Source organism: Zootoca vivipara, chromosome 8 (assembly GCF_965207765.1).
Source record: "Zootoca vivipara chromosome 8, rZooViv2.hap1.1, whole genome shotgun sequence".
In the NCBI taxonomy this organism is placed as follows: domain Eukaryota; kingdom Metazoa; phylum Chordata; class Lepidosauria; order Squamata; family Lacertidae; genus Zootoca; species Zootoca vivipara.
Window position 1 is genome coordinate 57,229,031 of NC_142591.1, and position 22,442 is coordinate 57,251,472.

At 42.4% G+C, this 22,442-nt stretch overlaps 1 protein-coding gene across 1 annotated transcript in view; it reads left to right on the forward strand.

The window, feature by feature from the left end:
- CRISPLD1 (cysteine rich secretory protein LCCL domain containing 1) overlaps positions 1 to 13,772 on the forward strand; it is a 38,738-nt gene extending 24,966 nt beyond the window's left edge. The window contains exons 10-15 of the mRNA XM_035125455.2: positions 1,607 to 1,737; positions 2,785 to 2,828; positions 2,922 to 2,994; positions 3,695 to 3,770; positions 9,908 to 10,038; positions 11,489 to 13,772. Coding sequence (XP_034981346.1) covers positions 1,607 to 1,737; positions 2,785 to 2,828; positions 2,922 to 2,994; positions 3,695 to 3,770; positions 9,908 to 10,038; positions 11,489 to 11,540 — 507 coding nt within the window. The 3' untranslated portion in view covers positions 11,541 to 13,772. The remainder of the gene's footprint in view (positions 1 to 1,606; positions 1,738 to 2,784; positions 2,829 to 2,921; positions 2,995 to 3,694; positions 3,771 to 9,907; positions 10,039 to 11,488) is intronic.
- The last annotated feature ends 8,670 nt before the right edge of the window (positions 13,773 to 22,442 follow it).

Below are 22,442 nucleotides of genomic sequence, written 5' to 3' on the forward strand. Positions count from 1 at the left end.
ACAGTCAGCTCCAGGTCTTGTTTTTGCTGACTGTATAGAGCTTCTCCATCTTTGGCTGCAGAGAATATAATCAATCTGATTTCGATGCTGCCCATTTGGTGATATCCATGTGTAGAGTCGTCTCTTGTGTTGTTGGAAGAGAGTGTTTGTGATGACCAGCTTGTTCTCTTGACAGAACTCTATTAGCCTTTGCCCTGCTTCATTTTGAACTCCAAGGCCAAATTTGCCAGTTGTTCCTTTTATCTCTTGATTCCCTACTTTAGCATTCCAATCCCCTGTAATGAGAAGAACATCCTTCTTTGGTGTCATTTCTAGAAGTTGTTGTAGGTCTTCATAGAATTGGTCAATTTCACTTTCTTCAGCACCGGTAGTTGGTGCATAAACTTGGATTACTGTGATGTTAAAAGGTCTGCCTTGGATTCGTATCGAGATCATTCTGTCATTTTTGAGATTGCATCCCATTACAGCTTTTGCCACTCTTTTGTTGACTATGAGGGCCACTCCATTTCTGCTACAGGATTCTTGCCCACAGTAGTAGATATGATAGTCACCTGAACTGAATTCGCCCATTCCCTTCCATTTTAGTTCACTGATGCCCAGGATGTCGATATTTATTCTTGTCATCTCATTTTTGACCACATCCAGCTTACCTCCACTCATTGTTCTTACATTCCAGGTTCCTATGCAATATTTTTCTTTACAGCATCGGACTTTCCTTTCGCTTCCAGGCATATCCGCAACTGAGCGTCCTTTCGGCTTTGGCCCAGCCGCTTCATCAGCTCTGAATCTACTTTTACTTGTCCTCCGCTCTTCCTCAGTAGCATGTTGGACGCCTTCCGACCTGAGGGGCTCATCTTCCAGCGTCATAACTTTTATATGCCTGTTGTCTTTGTCCATGGAGTTTTCTTGGCAGGGATACTGGAGTGGCTTGCCAGTTCCTTCTCCAGGTGGATCACGTTTAGTCAAAACTCTCCACTATGACCTGTCCATCTTGGGTGGCCCTGCATGGCATAGCTCATAGCTTCTCTGAGTTATTCAAGCCCCTTCGCCACGACAAGGCATTGATCCATGAACACTCACTGTAGAACCATTTGATTACATTTTTTTTTTAATCTAGGAGGTTAGCTAATGCACACTATCATTGACAAAACATTATGTAAACAGAACTATCTGAGGATAACTGTTTGGTGAAATTTTACTCATTATCTCATTTTGAGTTGGAGATTTAGTTAGCACCTCCCGTAGAGAATTCACAAGTATAGTCAGACATACTGGGTCATATCCAGTGTCTTTCATATTCAGAATAGACATGTTGAAATTGATGGACCTGATTAACTCGGCTCCATTGATTTCAATAGGGCTATTCTGAGTAGAACTTAGTTGGACACAACCTAATATATCTGGTATCATTTGCTAACTCATCTTTGATAGCATGAAACTGAAAATGACTAATTGATAACTGACTTGCAGTGTGCCAGAATACCGTATAAGAAAAACACAATAGTTTGTTTTGGAATATAGCTGCTCTTCCTTTTGGAAATGTCATGGGGAAAATAATTGTTTGGGTATGGATGTTAATTTCTGTTTCTGTGTTTTTCAATCTTAGCAATCAAGCATTTGCAGAGCTGCAATACATTATGGCATCCTAGATAACGATGGTGGCTGGGTTGATGTTACCAGGCAAGGAAGAAGAAACTATTTCATTAAATCCTATAGAAATGGAGTTCAGTCAATTGGGTGAGTAAAATACAAATATTCAGCCACAAATGTTGTAGGTAGGTCTCAGGTTTTTAATATATGAGCCTATAAGCATATTTATATATCTTTTTTTAAAATAAAAAACCCAATGTAAATTCTGTTTTTCTGCCATATAAAGCTGCTTTTATAATCAAGCAATATATAAATGTTGTGAAATTAAACTATATATCCTGAGCAGAGATTTTGTTTTACCATATACAGTGGTACCTCTGGTTAAGAACTTAATTCGTTCCGGTGAAGCACCCCTTTAGCCAATGGCGCCTCCTGCTGCCGCCGCACCGCCAGAGCACGATTTCTGTTCTCATCCTGAAGCAAAGTTCTTAACCCGAGGTACTACTTCTGGGTTAGCGGAGTTTGTAACCTGAAGCGTTTGTAACCCGAGGTACCACTGTACTTGTCACTGTTTACTGTTATGTTGTAAGATGACATAGTATCTATGAACCTTGAATACTAATCAGAAAATTACTTCAGTAGTCATCTCAGTCTTTCTGAAATCCTCTGGTCTTTTGAAATAACCTGGCTGCCACTACATTCACCTCCCCAAAATTTATCCATTATAATTTTTGCCACCTCTTGTTCAGTAAGTGGAGTTTTAGGCTGCATGAACACAGTTAAGGATCCTTCAGCAGGTTTAAATCAATCACTTTACTTTGTGTTGGATATTCTTAAATGTTTAGCACATGTTTATGCAGCCTCTTTGAAGTTATTTATTTATTTAGAAACCTAAAGCTACATTCTTATTCAAGCTTGGGAATGAGATGCATTGAAGTTAATGAAATCTACTTCAGAGAAGGCATGCATAAGTTAGAAAGATGCTTGCAGAGTGGATTTCTACACAGTTGTAGAAGTATTCAAACAACATATTTTTTGTTTCATTGTCCCATTAATCTGTGCTCCTTTCGCTCGGTTATTAAAAATGTTTGTGGCAATTGTTTAGTGATTTCATTGTACATCACTTTGGTGAGCATACATAAAGCAAATATATGGATATTGGTAATAATAGCTATGTTTCTGTTTTTATTGTAGCAAATACCAGTCTGCGAATTCCTTCACAGTCTCTAAAGTGCCAGGTTAGCATTAATTTATATAATACAGCATTCCTCATTCATTAATGTATATGTCATCTATTAACATTCATTTGAGTATGCTTTTTAAAATTTCAGTGCAAGCTATCACTTGTGAAACAACTGTGGAACAATTATGCCCATTTTACAAGCCAGCCACACATTGCCCAAGGTAAGCTATTTAGTTATGTCTGTTGTTTAATTGCCATTCCTATCACAATGCAGGGGAAAGGCTATTACAAACCATATGGGGATGTTGAACTAGAAATATTAGAGTCATTACACTTCCTTATATATTGAACTTCAGGCTGCTGATATTTTACTGAATCTTATGAATATAAGTTCACACACTGAGGGTGCAGATGGGGGCCACTATGCCAGTCCTGGAACAGGCATATTTATTCTCCTTCCCATTAAAACATTTTAATGGGGAGAAATGAAAAAGGAAAAGGAAAAAACTGAAAAGGAGCATGGCAGGGCTTTGGATTTGGCCATTTGCTAACCACAACCCCTCCCTATGTTGACTAAGTCAGATTGCTCTGTAGTTGATACATACGTGGAACTCTCTGAGCCCCCATTCATAAAAATGTGCTTCTCCATTCACACAGTGAGTTCTGTGTGCACATTGAAGCATGTACAAGTACTAGGAACTGGTGGCAAAGCCAGAATTGTTGGGAAATCTTCAAGCAGTCCATAGTGTAAAAAGCCCATATGACCAAGAGAACAGGAAAAATAATAGAACAAAGCAATGCATGGACATAAAACTGTTCCATTATGCGTGCTTTACATAGGATGAAATGATCAAAAATTTGTACTTTACATGTGAAAAAGTTATAATTGTCTATGTTTTTATTTTATTTTCAATTTTCAAGGCTCTATTGTCCTCACAATTGCATGCAGGCAAATCCACACTATGCTCGAGTGATAGGATCAAGAATTTATTCTGATGTAAGTAAGATAACATATTTCTAAATATGGAATGTAAAATAATTGCATTTATACAAGTATTTATTATTATTTATACTAGCTTAGCAGGTGGGGAATTGAATCATTAAAAATCTGTGGCTTCATTTCCAGTTTAGATCCATTAATATACATTGATTCTCTGATTTAATTTTTTTAGTGCAAACAGACACTATGTTTGCAAAGCTGCTTGTTGTCTGTTTTAGCCACTTGAATGAATTGTGAACCAGTATAGATACATGCAGTTCAGATATATTCAGTTTCTTTCCAGTCACGGGATGCTTTTACACATACCGTATTCATGTGGTAAACCCTAACAATTAAAACCTATTTCAGGATGCCACATGGCCACAATACATATTCTGTGCTAGGAAAGATCTGAAATTGTCAAGAGGAATGTTGAACTGCAAGCAGAAAGTAGACCACACAACACAAGCGGACTAAGAAAAGCCAAACCAAGAAAGATTTCACTGACTAGCTGTTCTCAGCTGACTGTGGCTCCATTTATACACGTACATGTCTCAGTTGCTTTTGGCATCCGTCTCCCTTGGGAGACAATGGGGGAGTGCGCCTTTGGGGGTAGAGCCAAAATGTTGGAAGGTTACACCATCTGCTGTGGCTCTAGAGATTGAAGTGGAAGAGACATGTCTTTTAAAGAATTTTTAATGTTTTTATCTTCTTTGGGGTGGTAGGTGGGAGGGATTTTTAGTTGGGTGTGGGAATCTGTTAAATTTTAGTGTATTTGTAATTTTTATTGTTTTTGGTTTTATTGTTTTATTGTGTTTGGGGTGGTAGGTGGGAGGGATTTTTAGTTGGGGGTGGGAATCTGTTAAATTTTAGTGTATTTGTAATTTTTATTGTTTTTGGTTTTATTGTTTTATTGTCTTTTTTGTGCTCTTCTTTTGTTGAGTTCTTTGCTGTTTTTTAGAGGTTTTATTTTGTTTTTAAGGGGAGGGGTCAGGGCTGCCCGGGAGGGGGTCCCAGCAAGCAAAATGGCTGGGGCAGATTCCACAGGGGTGTGTGCACTGGAACAACCGATCTCAGTGGTCACGGGTAGGAGGAGGAGTTACGCTAAGACCAGACCATGTCATTACCGAGGAGGCAGACTTAGTCGTTGTCTGAGGACTATCCCTGCCTCCAGGTCTGGTCCTGACCGGACGGATATTGGAATCAGCAAGGGATACCCACATGACCTGAAGGTGCTGCTGTGCAATGCCAGGTCGATGATGAATAAGACCACCGCCATTCACGACCTGATTGTGGATGGAGGATTTGACCTGGCATGTGTGACAGAGACCTGGTTGGAGGAAGCCGATGGGCCCGTTCTTGGCGCTGCTTGCCCACCAGGTTTCTCTTATGCACAGCAACCCAGGCCATCTGGGCGGGGAGGGGGGGTTGCAGTGATTTTTAGGAAGTCATTAGTTTGCACCAGGCGTCCTATTGGGAAGACCCAGTTCTCTGAGTGCATGTTCTGGAAGTTGGGCAATAGAGGCAGTACAGGATTCCTTTTGGTGTACCGACCTCCCCGCTGCACCAAGGATTCCCTGCCCGAGCTGCTTCAGGTCGTGTCGGATGTGCTCCTGGAGACACCTAGCTTGGTTGTCTTAGGGGATTTTAACATCCATGCCGACACGACCTTACAAGGAGCCGCTCGGGACTTCGTGGAAAGCATGGCCACCATGGGGCTGTCCCTGAATAAGTCTGGCCCAACTCATAGCCGCGGACATGCCTTGGACTTGGTGTTTACCTCTATGGATGTTGGTGATCTGACATTAAGTAAAAGCGAAACAAAAGAAGTGCCATGGTCAGATCACTTTCTGGTGCAACTGGACTTCTCCGCAACCCTTTCCCTCTGCAGGGAGGTGGGACCGATTCGGATGGTCCGCCCCCGCTACTTAATGGATCCAATTGGCTTCCAAAGAGTGGTAGGGGATGTTTTATCCCATGTCGATGGCCTTTCAGCTGATTCCCTGGTGGCCCGCTGGAATGCGGAGTTAACCAGCGCTATTGACTGTCTGGCTCCGAAGCGCCCTCTCAGATTGCATGGAGCCCGGACAGCCCCGTGGTTTTCCCCGGCGCTGAGGGCAATGAAACAGTCGTTGAGACGGCTAGAGCGCCGGTGGCGGAAAACTCATTTTGAATCAGACCGGACACGGGCTAGAGCTCAACTTCGAGCCTACCAAGTGGCAATGGCGACGGCGAAGAGGACCTTCTTCACCGTCTCCATCGCATCTGCAGAAAACAGCAGCAGGAGACTCTTCCAGGTGGTTCGCAATTTAGCGGAACCACCTGCTCCATCCGGGCCCAGTACGGGCCACATGATCTCCTGCAATGATTTTGCAAAGTTTTTTGCAGATAAAGTCGCTCAGATTCGGGAAGAGGTAGACTCCACCGTGGGAGCAGGGCCGGGGCGGGGGAGTGCTAGAGTCCTGTCTAGTCAAGTTTTGTGGGATCAATTTCAATCTGTTACCTCCGAGGATGTGGACAGGCTGCTTAGACGAATGAAACCAACCACCTGTCTCCTTGATCCTTGCCCATCCTGGCTTATAAAAGCTAGCCAGGAAGGGCTGGGCGATGGGCTTCGCGGGTTGGTAAATGCTTCTCTCCATGAGGGAGCCTTCCCAGACCCGCTGAAAGAGGCGGTTATTAAACCGCTTCTTAAAAAACCATCTTTAGATCCGGCCAATATGGCCAACTATCGCCCAGTCTCAAATCTTCCATTCTTGGGCAAGGTGATTGAGCGAGTGGTTGCGGAACAACTCCAGGCACGCCTGGAAGAAGCGGACCATTTGGATCCCTTCCAGTCAGGATTCAGGCCTCATCATGGGACTGAAACTGCCTTGGTCGCACTGGTCGATGATCTCCGGCGGGCTAGGGACAAAGGTAAGAGCTGTTTCCTTGTTCTGCTGGATCTCTCAGCGGCTTTTGACACCATCGACCATAACATCCTTCTGGACCGTCTAGAGGGCTTGGGAGCTGGGGGCACTGTCATGCAGTGGTTCCGCTCCTTCCTCCTGGGCCGTGTTCAGAAAGTGGTGGTGGGGGATGAGTGTTCAGACCCCTGGGCGCTCACTTGTGGGGTGCCTCAGGGTTCTGTCCTCTCCCCCATGCTTTTTAACATCTATATGCAGCCGCTGGGAGAGATCATCAGGGGGTTTGGGCTGGGTGTCCATCAGTATGCTGATGATACCCAGCTCTACCTCTCTTTTAAATCAGAACCAGTGAAGGCGGTGAAGGTCCTGTGTGAGTGCTTGGAGGCGGTTGGAGGATGGATGGCGGCTAACAGATTGAGATTGAATCCTGACAAGACAGAAGTACTGTTTGTGGGGGACAGGAGGCGGGCGGGTGTGGAGGACTCCCTGGTCCTGAATGGGGTAACTGTGCCCCTGAAAGACCAGGTGCGCAGCCTGGGAGTCATTTTAGACTCACAGCTGTCCATGGAGGCACAGGTCAACTCCGTGTCCAGGGCAGCTGTTTATCAGCTCCATCTGGTACGCAGGCTGAGTCCCTACCTGCCCACTGACTGTCTCTCCAGAGTGGTGCATGCTCTAGTTATCTCTCGCTTGGACTACTGCAATGCGCTCTACGTGGGGCTACCTTTGAAGGTGACCCGGAAACTACAACTAATCCAGAATGCGGCAGCTAGACTGGTGACTGGGAGCGGCCGCCGAGATCACATAACACCGGTCCTAAAAGACCTACATTGGCTCCCAGTACGTTTCCGAGCACAATTCAAAGTGTTGGTGTTGACCTTTAAAGCCCTAAACGGCCTCGGTCCGGTATACCTGAAGGAGCGTCTCCACCCCCATCGTTCTGCCCGGACACTGAGGTCCAGCTCCGAGGGCCTTCTGGCGGTTCCCTCATTACGAGAAGCCAAGTTACAGGGAACCAGGCAGAGGGCCTTCTCGGTAGTGGCACCCACCCTGTGGAATGCCCTCCCACTAGAGGTCAAAGAGAACAATTACCAGACCTTTAGAAGGCATCTCAAGGCAGCCCTGTTTAGGGAAGCTTTTAATGTTTGATGGATTTCTGTATTTTAGAATTTCTGTTTTTTTTGGAAGCCGCCCAGAGTGGCTGGGGGAACCCGGCCAGATGGGCGGGGTATAAATAATAAATTATTATTATTATTATTATTATTATTATTATTATGTTTTGTTGCAGCCGGGGCAGATGAAGGTGTCCAGGAATGTGCTCCTCCCAGTGGTCAGGGCCGGCCCTAAGGCAAGGCTGGGTGGTGCAATGCGGCAGGTCGCCAGGGGGCGCCACGCTGCGCCCGCCAGACAGCCCAGCCGCCCTCCCGCTCGCCCTGCTCCTTGCCTCCCTCCCTCCCTCCCTCCCACCGCAGGTTCGAGTCCCGGCATCAGCCTGGTGGGTCGGGGGCATGAGGAGGACAAGAGGCTGGGTGCTGCACAGCACTGCCCCCCCCAGCAGAGGAGGCGCCGCCGGCGCCCCGGAGAACTACCAGGCAGCCCGGCCAACCCGCTGCGGCGCCCCTGAGCCCGGCCCACCCTCAGTGCCCGGCCTGCCCATGCCATGTCCCTCCTCTGCGTCCGCGGTGAGTTGGGGGGGGGCGCCGGCGGAGGGACCTTTGCGTCACGGCGCTCGATGTCATTAAGACGGGCCTGCCAGCGGTCATTTCTACTCTGGTCATTGCTATGGATACATGACTTAACTGCCTGTCTTCAGGCACTGCAGTTGTCTGCAAGGGGTTCCCACATGGGGTGGGGGGTTGATGTTAGCAGACTTCATGTTACGTTTGCAGACATCTTTGTAACACAGAGTTGGTCTGCCAATTGGCCTGGTGCCAGAAGCCAGCTCCCCTTAGAGAACGTCCTTGGGGATCTTGCCATCTTCTATTCTGTGGACATGACCAAGCCAGCGTAGAATGTCACTGGAACAGGAGTCTTAGTAGTGACTGGCTATATAATAATAATTTATTATTTATACCCCGCCCATCTGGCTAGGTTTCCCCAGCCACTCTGGGCAGCTTCCAATAGAAAAATGAAATAAAATAAAATAAACATTAAAAGCCTCCCTAAACATATCACTATGCAGTACCCTCCAGATGTTTTGGCCTACAACTCCCATGATTAGCTAAGATGACCAGTGGTCAGGGATGGTGGGAATTGTAGTCCAAAACATCTGGAGGGCCGAAGTCTGGGGGTGTCTGATGTTGGGGAAGGAATGAGGCAAATTCATGTTTCTGTGGCTCACTTTTATTGCTTTTAGCATCACTTGTTTGTTAGAAAATACTCTGGCAATATTGGTTTATTCAGTACTTGTCAAGTAATGATGAAAGCCAGAAATGTGATCATGCCCTTCTACAATATATATGCTGGTGACTGCAGTCATGTACAACAGTATAGAGCGATTTCAGCTATGCTGACAATCTGATTGCCATTTGAATTATATACACACATCTTTCCTCATATATTTGAGAGCACACTGATAACTTTCTACAGCAGAATAGGTAAAATTCCCACGAATTCTATCTGTCATCAATAATAAATATCTATGCAAATAAAGGCTTGAAAGATCCTTTTATAAGTGTTTAACATCCCTTTGCAGACTGATTCTATGCTGTTGTAGGTATCTGGAATTTTGCTGAGTAGCAAAAGAAGGAAAATGATTAAGCAGCTCAGTATTCAGATTCTGTGACCTGTTAAATGCTGATGAATGCCAAAGGGTTCACAGCACAGCAATAAAGCGAGACCTTGTAATACTATATGAAATGTTCATGCTAACTTTTAAAGTACTCTAGACAGTCTTATTTATGCATGGGGCTCTTACTGCAACCCAGTAAGACTATGGCATATATATATATATATATATATATATATATATATATATATATATACATATGCTTAGTAAAGTGTGTTAAATGCAGACTATGAGTTACCAAGTACCTTTCATAGTTACCAATGCATGGTCATTTCATCTTTATTAAAACTACATTTCCCCCAAAGAAAATGATGGTGCTACATTAACCACAAAGATATATATATATATATATATATATATATATATATATATATATATATATACTGTTCCAGTGATAAACGTTCCGCCACCTGATTTGCAATTCTTCATTTAAAAAAATCCTTCTATTTTAATTTTCTTAGGCATCTAGTATCTGCCGGACAGCTCTACATGCTGGAGTGATTCGGAATGAAGGAGGCTTTGTTGACGTTATGCCAGTGGATAAAAGAAGGATGTATTCTGCTTCATTTCAAAATGGGATTTTTTCAGAAAGGTACAGAGCATGACCTTGAAGACCAGTGTTTACTATCTACATGCACACACCTGCCATTCTTTGCAGTCCTACATTAATCCTGGAATAGTTGTGTTCTACTTAGTGCTAATTAACCAGACGTGAGTTGTATAACAATGGCAATTGCCAGGGAGAAGCAGCACCACCAGAACTGCCTGTTTCCCGTAAGCTCAAATCATAACCCTAAAAGCTGCTTATGAATGAAAGCAACTCTTTTGTTGTTGATCCAGTAGCCAATACCATAGTAGCTGATAAGAAAGTTGCATTGAGTTTCTTCAGGATTTTCAGGTTTGTTTCTGCCTAGGTATACACATTTATATCCACAATTTATCAGCAAAATCCTGTCAACAATAAACATGTGAAATCTCATTTAATTCAGTGATAGAGTTGGCATTTGAAAGCAGAAGTGTTTCACCTTGACTGTATTGTGCCCTAATTATTTAGTGTAGGTAGCTAAGTTTTCTTACACAGGAGGATTTCAACCCCCACCTCCCCAAATCAGACAGGCAATAGCTGTGTACTGTAAATAATCATCTTCTTTAGATTTAAAACTCTGACTTTGCACTGAATATATATGAGATGTGTAGAGGTATAGAGAAGATATATTTGGTGGCATGTAGAAATAAACAACAAGATAAGTTTTACTAAATTCGTAAAATTGCAAAAGAACATGATAGAACTATCCCAATTTCCTAGTGTGGATGGCTTGAATGGTGGTGGTGGTTAGGATAGCGTGCAATTGCCTATCCTTTGGATTTCATTGGTGGAGAGGAATCCACTTATGGGGAGGCTCTGTCTCTGTGGGCAGAAGCCAGTAGGAAGCCCCTAAATGAGCTGGACCAGCGCCTTGTGGATTTCCCAAGGGATCCCATCTTTCTTCTCTCTGCTATGCCAGCCTTGTTTGGTAGATAGTAAATATAACAACAAAATCTGTAACCCCACCTTCCGCCCGGGCTGGCATGAGCTAGCTGGGCTCAGGATGTGGCAAGCCTGGTGGCTTCCCAGCCTGAGGACATTAGGCCTACTCTGCCCATGCCATAAAATGTGTGTCAGGATTTCTGATCCTAGTAGTTGTTTTGATAGCGCTAAGCCATTGAATTGTGTCATAATTTTACATGCTGTCAGGCATGGGTCTATAATAACCTTGAACACAAGATTGGCCTGGAGTGTTTTTTTGCTGGGAGGGTTGGACTTATTGAGAACTAGATGTTTTACTTCAGCAGGCAGTCTTGAGCATTTGGAAGTACAGATGGAAATACTGATAGAAATTTCTGAATGTCTATTTGTACATCTGATGGTGGGAGGACGAGGGCCTCTGCAGATGGCTTAAATGTATGGGTAGATTTATCTCTAGAATAAGTGCTTGGTAAGATTGGGATCTTAAAATACAAACTAACCGATATGAAATGTTACAATTTTTTCCCTTCTGTAGTTTACAGAATCCTCCAGGAGGCAAGGCATTCAGAGTGTTTGCTGTGGTTTGAAGGTAACAAGCAAACTGTAAAAACAAAAGCTAAATACAGTGCTTGGAAGAAGAGAAAGAAAATGCCATCTAATTTCCTTCCTCAAGTTTGTATAAAGATGTAATATTGCTGTACAGAATATATTTACTGTTTTCTGACTGAAAGGGGGTTTAACTGCATGTAAATCTTAATGGGGGAAAATCTGTAAAGTTAAACATGGGAAAATGCATATGAAAAACTATGATGATAAATAACTTGTTTTGAATCCTGTGTTAAATATTGCTATATTTTCTTAGCATTTATTCCTATGCAATTCGTTCGAAGCTCATAAATGTTCCACAATTTAAAAACAAAACAAAACTGAATACATTATTATTATTATTATTATTATTATTATTATTATTATTATTGTGTTTTATGTATGCCACTAACATTAACTGTAAAGGTATATCTATGATAGATCTTATATCCACTGTATATATCATTTCTCGTTGCTTAAAATTGGAAAAAAAAATAACTACGGTAATTCCCTAAAGCAAGCAGTGAACATATATTATTGCAGAAACACACAAAGTCAAAAGAATGAGATATTTTGCCATTTTTACACTTTTCTATTTTGATCCAACTTTTTAAAATGCCAGTTAAAATGAATCCTGGTTGAGAGCAGTACATTTTTAAAAATATAATAACTGTCGTGTTTTTGTATCGTGTTGGTAATTCAAATCTTTTTTAAAAAACAGGATCAGATGCCACCAACTTGGTACAAGCAGTTGTTTACATAATGATATGCAACATAGGGTTAAAAGCCAGTAGCAGCCCCTGTGTGTGTGTGTGTGGGGGGGAGACACTGGCTTTCTGGCATCGGTATCACTGCAGCTCACCTGGATGAGGTTTTGGTGTGGCAGGGCAGCAGCAACATCAAGTCTGCATGAGTACGCTGGCAGAGTCAATCTAGCACTCTCACAGGTGCACACAAGGACCTTTCACCTCTCTGTCACCCTGTCCCAGCCCCATAAGCATTGCCCCAGCACTACTGTTAAAAATTAAGGGTTTTTAATCCTACAATCATGTCAAGCATTGCTGAGACTGACATTTGAGTAAACCCTTAGAACTGGGTTTAAGACAGACTATATATACACTGTACTTTTCCGTGTATTAGACACCCCCATGTATAAGACACCCCCTCTTTTTTGGGACTCCAAATAGAGAAAATGGGGGGGAGATTGCCCACAGTTGCTGAGCTTTTTTCGGTGGGGATTGCCCAGATTTGTAGAGCTTTTGTGGGGGGTGGGGTGGTTGCCGAAATTTGCTCACCCGCAGGAACGCAACAGCCAATCGCATGCACATTGACGACGTCACCAATCATCTGCATGCTCGCTGAAAGCAAGCACCAATCGCCCACCCAATTGCCGCAGCAGCCAATAGCCAGCAGACCTTGCAGCACCCACCAATCACCCACAAAAATGCCGTGGACAATATCCTGCTCACAGCAGCCACCAATCACCCGTCCACCTCTCCACTATCCGTATATTAGACGGCCCCAAGTTTTTAGCATAACATTTTAATAAAATAACTACATACAGTAGTTCATTTGGGCTCCAGTAAATCTGCTCAAATCTATGTCATAGACATAGAATCACAGAACCCAAAATTTCTAAGGAAACACAAGTGTCACCCCTCTTGCAACCCCCTGCAATGCAGGAATCTTTTCACCCAACGTGGGCCTTTTCACCTGACCCTGAGATTAAGATGCTCTACCAAACTGAGGTATCACTATGCACAAGATTGTTTGTAAGACTGACACCCCAACTGTCCTGTATAGTACTGGTAAATGGTGAAACTGCAAAATAACGGAATTTGTAACATAGGCCCTAATACCTTTAATTGCTTCATCTGATGCATATTCCTGCAGGGCAGGACATAGTGCCAAAGATTACTATCATATTATTTCACCATTTCATTTGCTCTCATTTATGGTAGATAGCCCTGTGCATTACATCTGCCCTATTGTGGTATACTAGAGAAATTATATAATGGTGACATTATCAAGCTTTCTATGAAAAGTATATTGTGTAAGACTGTAAAACTGATAAATAGTTTTTTCCCTGTTTTTTTTTATCTTTAGAGTTGTGGACTTTCTTTCGAAATGCCATTGGTAGTGATATTCTTCATACATGCAACACAGTATTATTTTGTTCAGCTACATGTACTACCTCATGTAGTTAGGCAATCATTTTTTTGAATAAAAAGTCTACTAAATGAAATGACAGTAAAATTGTGTTTCTTTTTATAATGCTAAAGAAATATGTATTTGGCATATCACATTTGCTCATTGCAGAGATTAAAGCAGACTTAGGGTCTCTTTGAAAGCATCCTCCATTTGAAGATCACCCTGTCAAGAGTCTTCCTCGCTATGCTGAAATTATAGCATTTCCATTTAGTTAAAATATTTCTAAATCTATACATACAAATTAGCACATGCAAATATATATATATATATATATATATATATATATATATGTGTGTGTGTGTGTGTGTGTGTGTGTGTGTGTGTGTGTGTGTGATGCATTTACCCTTTTTGCATGACACATAGGTGCCCACACCAAACAGTGCATATACTATGTGTCAGAGGGTCGTCATGGCTACTGAAGAGTAAATCCACCTGAGTCCAGTTTGTCTTCAAAGAAGTTTATTGTGCTATCTATTTGCAGTGTAGAGACAGCTTAAAACATGACCTCTCATCCCGAATCAGAATCCGGCAATGGCGTACATCTGTTCCTACGCCAGCAAAGTAGTCTGGGCACCCCAAAACGTCACCCCCTTGACCTGCGTTGCAGTGCTCTCCTTATTTCTGGCACTGGAAGGAGCGATGCCCTTTCAGATTCCTCCCTCAGCAGTCGGTTCCCTGGCTCTGCAGTATCCCCAAGTGTCTGCCTGCATCCCTCCGCCCCAGAGCTTTCCCATTGTTCCTCACTCTGATTTCTCTCCCCTCTGAGTCTCTTCCTCCCCCTCTGGTTGCTTCAGAACCACTGGTGCTCTCTGTACTTGATGAGGTGGACGTTAGGATGATGGGGGCTGGCTCCCTGTAGGGAGTCCCCCTTACACTATGAATGCAGGAAGTCTCAGATTCAGTCTCTAGAATCTCAGAAGATCATGAATAGGAAAGACCTCTGAACCTGAAACTCTGGGGTGCTCCTGCTATTCCATGCAGACATTACCTGGCTGAACACATTCACACTGACTGTAGAAGGTAGCTGTTATTTCTTATTACTTTTAACTTATTTTTAATAGGGAAAAAATAAGCAAATAATTGGATCCAAACACCATCCAGCCAAGAACTCACATGTGAAATTGCAAACATATTGCAGCCACAGTGGTCCTGTAAACACTTTGCTGAGCCATCTGTGAGGAAACATCAAATGCCTTGCCTTCCCAGCAACTCTGGAGATGCATTTGGGAGGGCCTTCCCCATCCTTATGGGGTCCGTGGTTGGGGTGTGGGGAAGATTTTGCCCTCAGCTCAGTTCAACAATGCCACAAAGCACAGCACTTTCCTTTCTCCATAGAACAAATGGTAATAATAATAATAATAATAATAATAATAATAATAATAATAATAATAATAATAAATATATTCATACCCTGCCCATCTGGTTGGGTTTCCCCAGCCACTCTGGGTAGCTTCCAACAGAAAAATAAAAAAGCCCAAAACAATCTATTAAACATTAAAAGCCTCCCTAAACAGGGCTTCCTTCAGTTGTCTTCTAAAAATCTGGTAGCTGTTTTTCTCTTTGACATCTGATGGGAGGGCGTTCCATAGGGTGGGCACCACTACCGAGAAGGCCCTCTGCCTGGTTCCCTGCAACTTGGCTTCTTGCAACAAGGGAACTGCCAGAAGGCCCTTGGTACTGGACCTCAGTGTCCAGGCAGAACGATGGGGGTGGAGACACTCCTTCAGGTATACTGGACCGAGGCCGTTTAGGCCTTTAAAGGTCAGCACGAACACTTTGAATTGTGCTCAGAAACGTACTGGGAGCCAATGTAGCTCACAGTCACCAGTCTAGCTGCCACATTCTGGATTAGTTGTAATTTCAGGGTCACCTTTAAAGGTAGCCCCACATAGAGTGCATTGCAGTAGTCCAAGCAAGAGATAACTAGAGCATGCACCACTCTGGCGAGACAGTCTGCAGGCAGGTAGGGTCTCAGCCTGCGTACCAGATGGAGCTGATAAACAGCTGTCCTGGACACAGAATTGACCTGCGCCTCCATGGGCAGCTGTGAGTCCAAAATGACTACCAGGCTGCACAGCTGGTCCTTCAGGGGCACAGTTACCCCATTCAGGACCAGGGAGTCCTGCCCGCCTCCTGTCCCCCACAAACAGTACTTCTGTCTTGTCAGGATTCAACCTCAAACTTAAGCACGCACTTACATGAGGAAAAAGTAAAATGATGCACTTAGAAACACATTGGGGTGGAGTTGAAACATGCTTCCTGACTGCTTGTCCCAGCTATTGAAAAATAAGCTTGTTTTGTCATGATGACTCACTCTGCTCTGTTTCCTGATCATAGTAGAGTACATATAACAAGATATTGGCAAGTCACGATAGGAGTGGTCTGAATGCAGCTCCCATTGTCTCTGACCATTGACTATACTGGTAGGACTGGTGGCTGTTGGAGATTCATTCCCTGTGTGCAGTCATAGGTTTATTGTATGTCATATCACTGTATGTGTTTGCATTCCACAGGAATGGGAAGTGACGTAGACAGGATGTTTGTCTTACTGTGTTCCTGAAGTGGAACTGTTGTTCTTTCTTCTCTCTCTTTGCTGTGTGATGCGAGAGAGAGAGAGAGAGCCATGTTGCAGTGCTCCATGTGTTTATATGTAAATAAAGTAGATTAGCCAAGATGCTGTGCTACTGAGTTCTGTTATGCAACTGCGCAACCTCTGCGGATCCGTGAAGTGTGCTGATGTCTTCTGGCATCAGTTGCTGTGATGTTCGGGCTGGAGAATGCTTAAGAAGCTCCCGAATGATCACCCAGGAGTGAGAGAACATGCTAGCCAGGCATGTGTCTCTGCCAAGATTCTACTTGTGAGTAGGACACCTCCTGACAGTGGCAACTGTTAACGACATCTGAAGGCCACCATGTTGGCTACCACTGATCAATAATGATTGACACAGAACAATTCATAGATGAGCAGTGCTTTGAACTCTGGCTTACCAAATTCCATTCTAGCACACTACTAGAGTCCACAGTCTATTATCGTCTCTAAAAAATACAGTCCATCTGAGAATGAGATTGGTCAGTTCCACTAAATAAAACTTGCCTCTTAGACTGCAGAGTCTTTGTTCCTTCTTTGTCAAAATCCATCTGTTTCTTGTTTTATTTTTATTTGTTCTGGAAGCCTTTGCCTTCTGAATAAGCAATTCTATTCTTGTTTCAGGGCAGCTCCAAAACCTTTTGGGCAACAGGCAGTATTAAGTACAGAAACAGAGAGGTGATTTATTTATTTATATGTAATAAAATTTGCATAAAAGCTTAGGGGTTTTTCCTTCTTCTTCCATAAAAGCTTATTTTCCAATTCTGGATTAAAACCATTTGAAGCACACAAAGGACTGCATTGTGAGATCTGATTTAATACTTGCTGCACTGGGGGTGATATGCCTACCCTGGCACAGCTATAACAGATCCAGGAGCTAAAGAAATGGTTTAGTGAAATACTCTGATCCTCTCTCATTCATCTAGAATGAATTATGGGCTAAATTAGATGCTCTGTGTATGTGCGTGTGGTTTAATGGAACACTTATTTTTGCAGTAGCGCTTGGCCTAAATATATCTTTCACCATTAGCATCAAAGAGCAAAGCGTGGCAACACAGGAAACTGTTTTATAGCAGGTGAGATTATTTGTCCATCTAGCCCAGTATTATCTCCTCTTGCAATGTCTCTCCAGAGTTTCAGGGAGAGAGGGTCTTCCCCATCCATTTAATCTGAAATGCCAGGATTGAACATGGGACCTTCTGTGCAACAGCACTTGCCCCAAAATTTAACTACTCCAAACAGAACTGCATACACTGACCTTCAGTGTGGAAGCTATGCAGTTAGAATTAATTCTAAGCATCATTGTTAAATCAATTTTTAAAGTCAAAGTTTCTTAGTTGGTGCATCTGCTAATGCCCAACAGTCAGAATGATAATTTAAGCCTGAAGGGATTTCCATGTCGAGCACAAAAAAGCCCCTGATGATGTAGCATTTAAGAGTCATAAAACAGACAAACATGTTAATTCACGTATGAAGCCAATTTACCTCACATAGTCTTTACCAGACTGAGCCCACGGAGGTCTGAACTCCTTGGAGGAAGAAGAGCACAAACAAAATAATCAAGTAAACCAACCCTTTTGGATGAGGTGTGCCAGTCTTTTTGTGATTGTACGGCATACTGTCATGACTTTCTTTGCTGTTCATGGCAGCCATTCTGTGCTGGCACTCACAGCACTTTTATCAATATATGAATAACAGCAACTCTCTCTCTCTTTCTCTCTCTCTCTCTCTTTCTCTCTCTCTCTCTCTCTCACTCACACACCATAAGTGTATTTTTTACTAGATGACTACTGCCACATGAGTGATGAAAAAGGATTGAAGGGTAAAGAATTTAGCTGAGTGCCAATAAACCACCAGTGGACTGGAAACATTGGGAATGCTGAATTGGGCATAAGATAAACCTAACATAGCATCCTTTTTCTGTAGAAAGGGTGGGTTGTTCCTTGGATTATGGAACAAAGCTGGAAACTCCACCAGCATCAATGAATAAGTCAAAGCACTGCTTCCTTCTTTTCCAGCTGTTTGCAGCCTATTTGGAGAGATCCAATGTGGTGGAATATATAGACATATAAAAACCGTTCTGAAAAAAGCTTTTTTTTTTTTTTAAAAAAAAAAAAGCTTTTAAAAAAATACATTGAATTTTCCATGTCTCACCATCTAGTGTCACATTGTATACTGCACTTAAAACGCACTTAAAATATTTTATTTGCAGCTGTATAGCTGAGTTCTGTGTCCAGGACTTCAAGCACTTCTATACTTCCTTCTCCTTCTTTCAGTTTCACAATCAACCTGTATTTGAATCCCACTTCAATGGTACCTTGTGTTTTTCTCTGAATTGCAGAACAAATCTAGAATGGAGAACTAACAATATACGCCCCAAATGAGAAAAAAGCAGTTTTTTAAAACAAACAAACCCTGGAAACAGAAATACTTGAACATGCAGATCAAAAGATTATGTTAATGGGAGTCTTAAACGGAGTTCCATCATTAGAAAAGGACAGATCAGCTAGGAAAAAGGATACAAAAGAAGGCAGATTACAAAAAACTTTTTTTTGACTTGGTCCAAACTTTAAATCTGATTGATATTTGGAGAGTAAAACATTTGTTTGATAAACAGTGCACTTTTTATTCCCATGTTCATTTTAGCAGTTCAAGGATAGATGCCTTATGGATTTCCCAGACCTTAAATTACATTACGAGGCTGCATGTTTGGTTTCAGGGACTGGATAAAATTGGAAAAGGAAGAAGCATTAGATTCGGAAGGACATGATAATAGATATGGATGGCATGCATACTTATGGTATGGGAAAGGGAAAGTACATAAAGGATTCTACAATCATATAATTAGGAAATCATTAATGAGAGTGTGGGAAAGATACAAGGATTTATTAGAACAAAAAACACCTTGGTGGTTATCACCAATAGAAACTTCGTTACTCAAACTGTTTGGCAAAAAGGGAAAGTGGCCTACATATAGAGATTTATTGAAAGACCAAGAAGGAAAATGGAAATTAAAAGACTATGAAGAAATTAAAGAGTTGGTTGCATTACAGACAATTAAATGAGATGTTTAAGGAGGATTAAAAAAGGGTTTAGTTATACAATTTCTAGATTTCAAAAGGAGGCTATAGAAGAAGATGTGAAACTACTGAAGAAAGCATACAGCATTCTGCTAGAATTGGAAAAGAAAGACGAGGAGGTCAAATTGGTTATGATTAAATGGGCGCAAGATATAGGATGTTGTTGTTTAGTCGTTTAGTCGTGTCCGACTCTTCGTGACCCCATGGACCATAGCACGCCAGGCACTCCTGTCTTGCACTGCCTCCGCAGTTTGGTCAAACTCATGTTCGTAGCTTCGAGAACACTGTCCAACCATCTTGTCCTCTGACGTCCCCTTCTCCTAGTGCCCTCAAGATATAGGATATAATATACAATTTGAGGACTGGGGAAAATTGTGGAAGGTAGATTTGAAAAAGGGGGAATTGAAATTGGCTATGTATTGGAAACTTTTTTCTCTAATAAAATATTTAAAAAGAAAGAAAAGAAAAGCAATACAAACAACCTTTTGGACTCACGGCTGTCCATGGAGGCGCAGGTCAATTCTGTGTCCAAGGCAGCTGTTTATCAGCTCCATCTGATACACAGGCTGAGACCCTACCTGCCCGCGGACTGTCTCGCCAGAGTGGTGCATGCTCTAGTTATCTCCTGCTTGGACTACTGCAATGCACTCTACATGTGAGCGGCCACCGAGACCACATAACACCGGTCTTGAAAGACCTACATTGGCTCCCAGTACGTTTCCGAGCACAATTCAAAGTGTTGGTGCTGACCTTTAAAGCCCTAAATGGTCTCGGTCCAGTATACCTGAAGGAGCGTCTCCTCCCCCATCGTTCTGCCCGGACACTGAGGTCCAGCACCGAGGGGGCCTTCTGGCGGTTCCCTCACTACGAGAAGCCAAGTTACAGGGAACCAGGCAGAGGGCCTTCTTGGTATTGGCACCCACCCTGTGGAATGCCCTCCCACCAGAGGTCAAAGAGAATAACAATTACCAGACCTTTAGAAGGCATCTCAAGGCAGCCCTGTTTAGGGAAGCTTTTAATGTTTGATGGATTTCTGTATTTTAAGATTTTGTTGGAAGCCGGCCAGATGAGCGGGGTATAAATAATAAAAAGAATGGAGAATGTGACTTAATACAAGAGACCTCCATCATGTTTACCCTCTCAGTTTCGTGTAGTTCGTTTTCCGTCTCCAATCCTTGTTCCTTCCAGCCCATTTCTTAAGGAAGCCTCACCCTCACAAAGGGAACCCAGTGAACACGTTTTAATCAAGGAATTCTGCTTTGCCTTTGAGAATTTCCTCCTTGTGTGTTCTCTCCTCTAGGCTCCATTTTTCACTAGCAAAATACTGTGTCCTTAATCTTTGCCATCTCTCCTGTTGCTTCTGTATCCTTAATGGATGGCTGCCAAAAATCACAAAGCATCAATGGCCTGACATCCAAAGAAGTAAATTCATCAGGATGCAGAGAATTTTGCATAACTTCAGAAACAAAATGCTGCTTCTCTATAAAAAGCAAACAAAAGTACCCTACTGAAAAGAGTAGAAGCCTTTGGGAGAGAGAAGAGTCATGGTTATTGTTTTTCATGGAAAGGTCTGTTGATGCCCTTGATCAAAAAGAGCTTTCATTCCCTCTTGCAATCACTTCCATGAATGGCCTATGAAACACCTTCATCCCATTTAAGGGTTAGTTTAAATTGTCACCCTTTTCTTTCTATCCCCCAAGGCCCTGCTTCATTTTTATTTTACTTTGACATGTAAGCAACCCAATTTACCTTAGATATTGGCTCTTTGGCAATCACAGGGAAAATATCATCTAACTACACACTTTGTGTAAACAGCAAAAATAGCTTTCTTAATGTGCGTAGTAAAAGTAAATAAGTATCTTCCAACATAAGCAAACCAGTTTGCCAGCAAAGCCAGATAAATCCCCAGTAAGGTTTCTTGGGGGGGTGGGGAGAGTTGCCTTTATAATAAACTGTATAAAAGCTTAAGTCTTTTGCAGATTTAAAAAATAAGTCTGATGTTACAGTAAAAACAGTATGGGTTGTTAGAATTAAAATGTCTTATGCAAGCAAAAGAATTGGACATGTCCTGACTTTACTCCTTAGTAAAGTGAAAAATGTTAGCAGATTAGTGATTATATATACAGTATGTATGTGTGTGTATGTATGTGTGTGTATAAAATAGCACTTGGTTTTTTTATACAAATTGATTGCTGTGTCAAACTTTTGAGACAAATAATGTTAAAATAAGAACTGCTGCAAAACTGTACTGTTGATGACCCTAGGAAATGAAGAAGGTGGAGATAAGAACATATGAAGTGACATAAAGGATTGAACCAAAGATACTTCTAGACATACTACTATCTGTCCTTAGGTAAAGGGATTCAGATCTGTATAGCTTTTGAAAATGGATACTACAGTATCAGCCATAAGTCAAAATTTAATTAAATTCCTTCTTTCTTTTGTTACTAGAAAGTCAAGACATTCAGTGAAGTTGACTTGCATTAGTTGACAACGGACAAAAAGTTGCCCTTGTACCCATGGATGGACTTTTGACCCAGCCAATGCACCTGCTAGTGGGAGGGAAGGGAAGGGAAGGGAATTTTTATTAATTTCCCTTCCCTTCTGCAGTTCTCAGCACTCCCCAGATTGTGGCTCCAGAGAGCTGGGGGAGGGGGGAAGATGGTGAGTAGTGCAATAGGGGTGATCAACAAAAATTGCATTTCCTTCTCTTCTATTAACAGGGGTTTCCAAAGGACAAAAAGTCATTTCATAAACATCAGGCACCCCTTGGATTCCACCCAATAAGTTCTTCACACATAATAAAAGTGGACTTTGGTTTCACTATTTGCTCAGTCTGAATGGCAACAACTTTTCAGATTGTGCAGTATTGGTAGACTGTGACAGAAATGCTTCAAGTGTCCTATAACACTTCACTGGGAGCAAATCCCATTAAACTCTATGGGTCTTCTTTAATGAGGGATTCCATCAGCAACTTATAAACCATGTTGATATGATGGTATTTTCGTACATTATTCTTTCTCTTA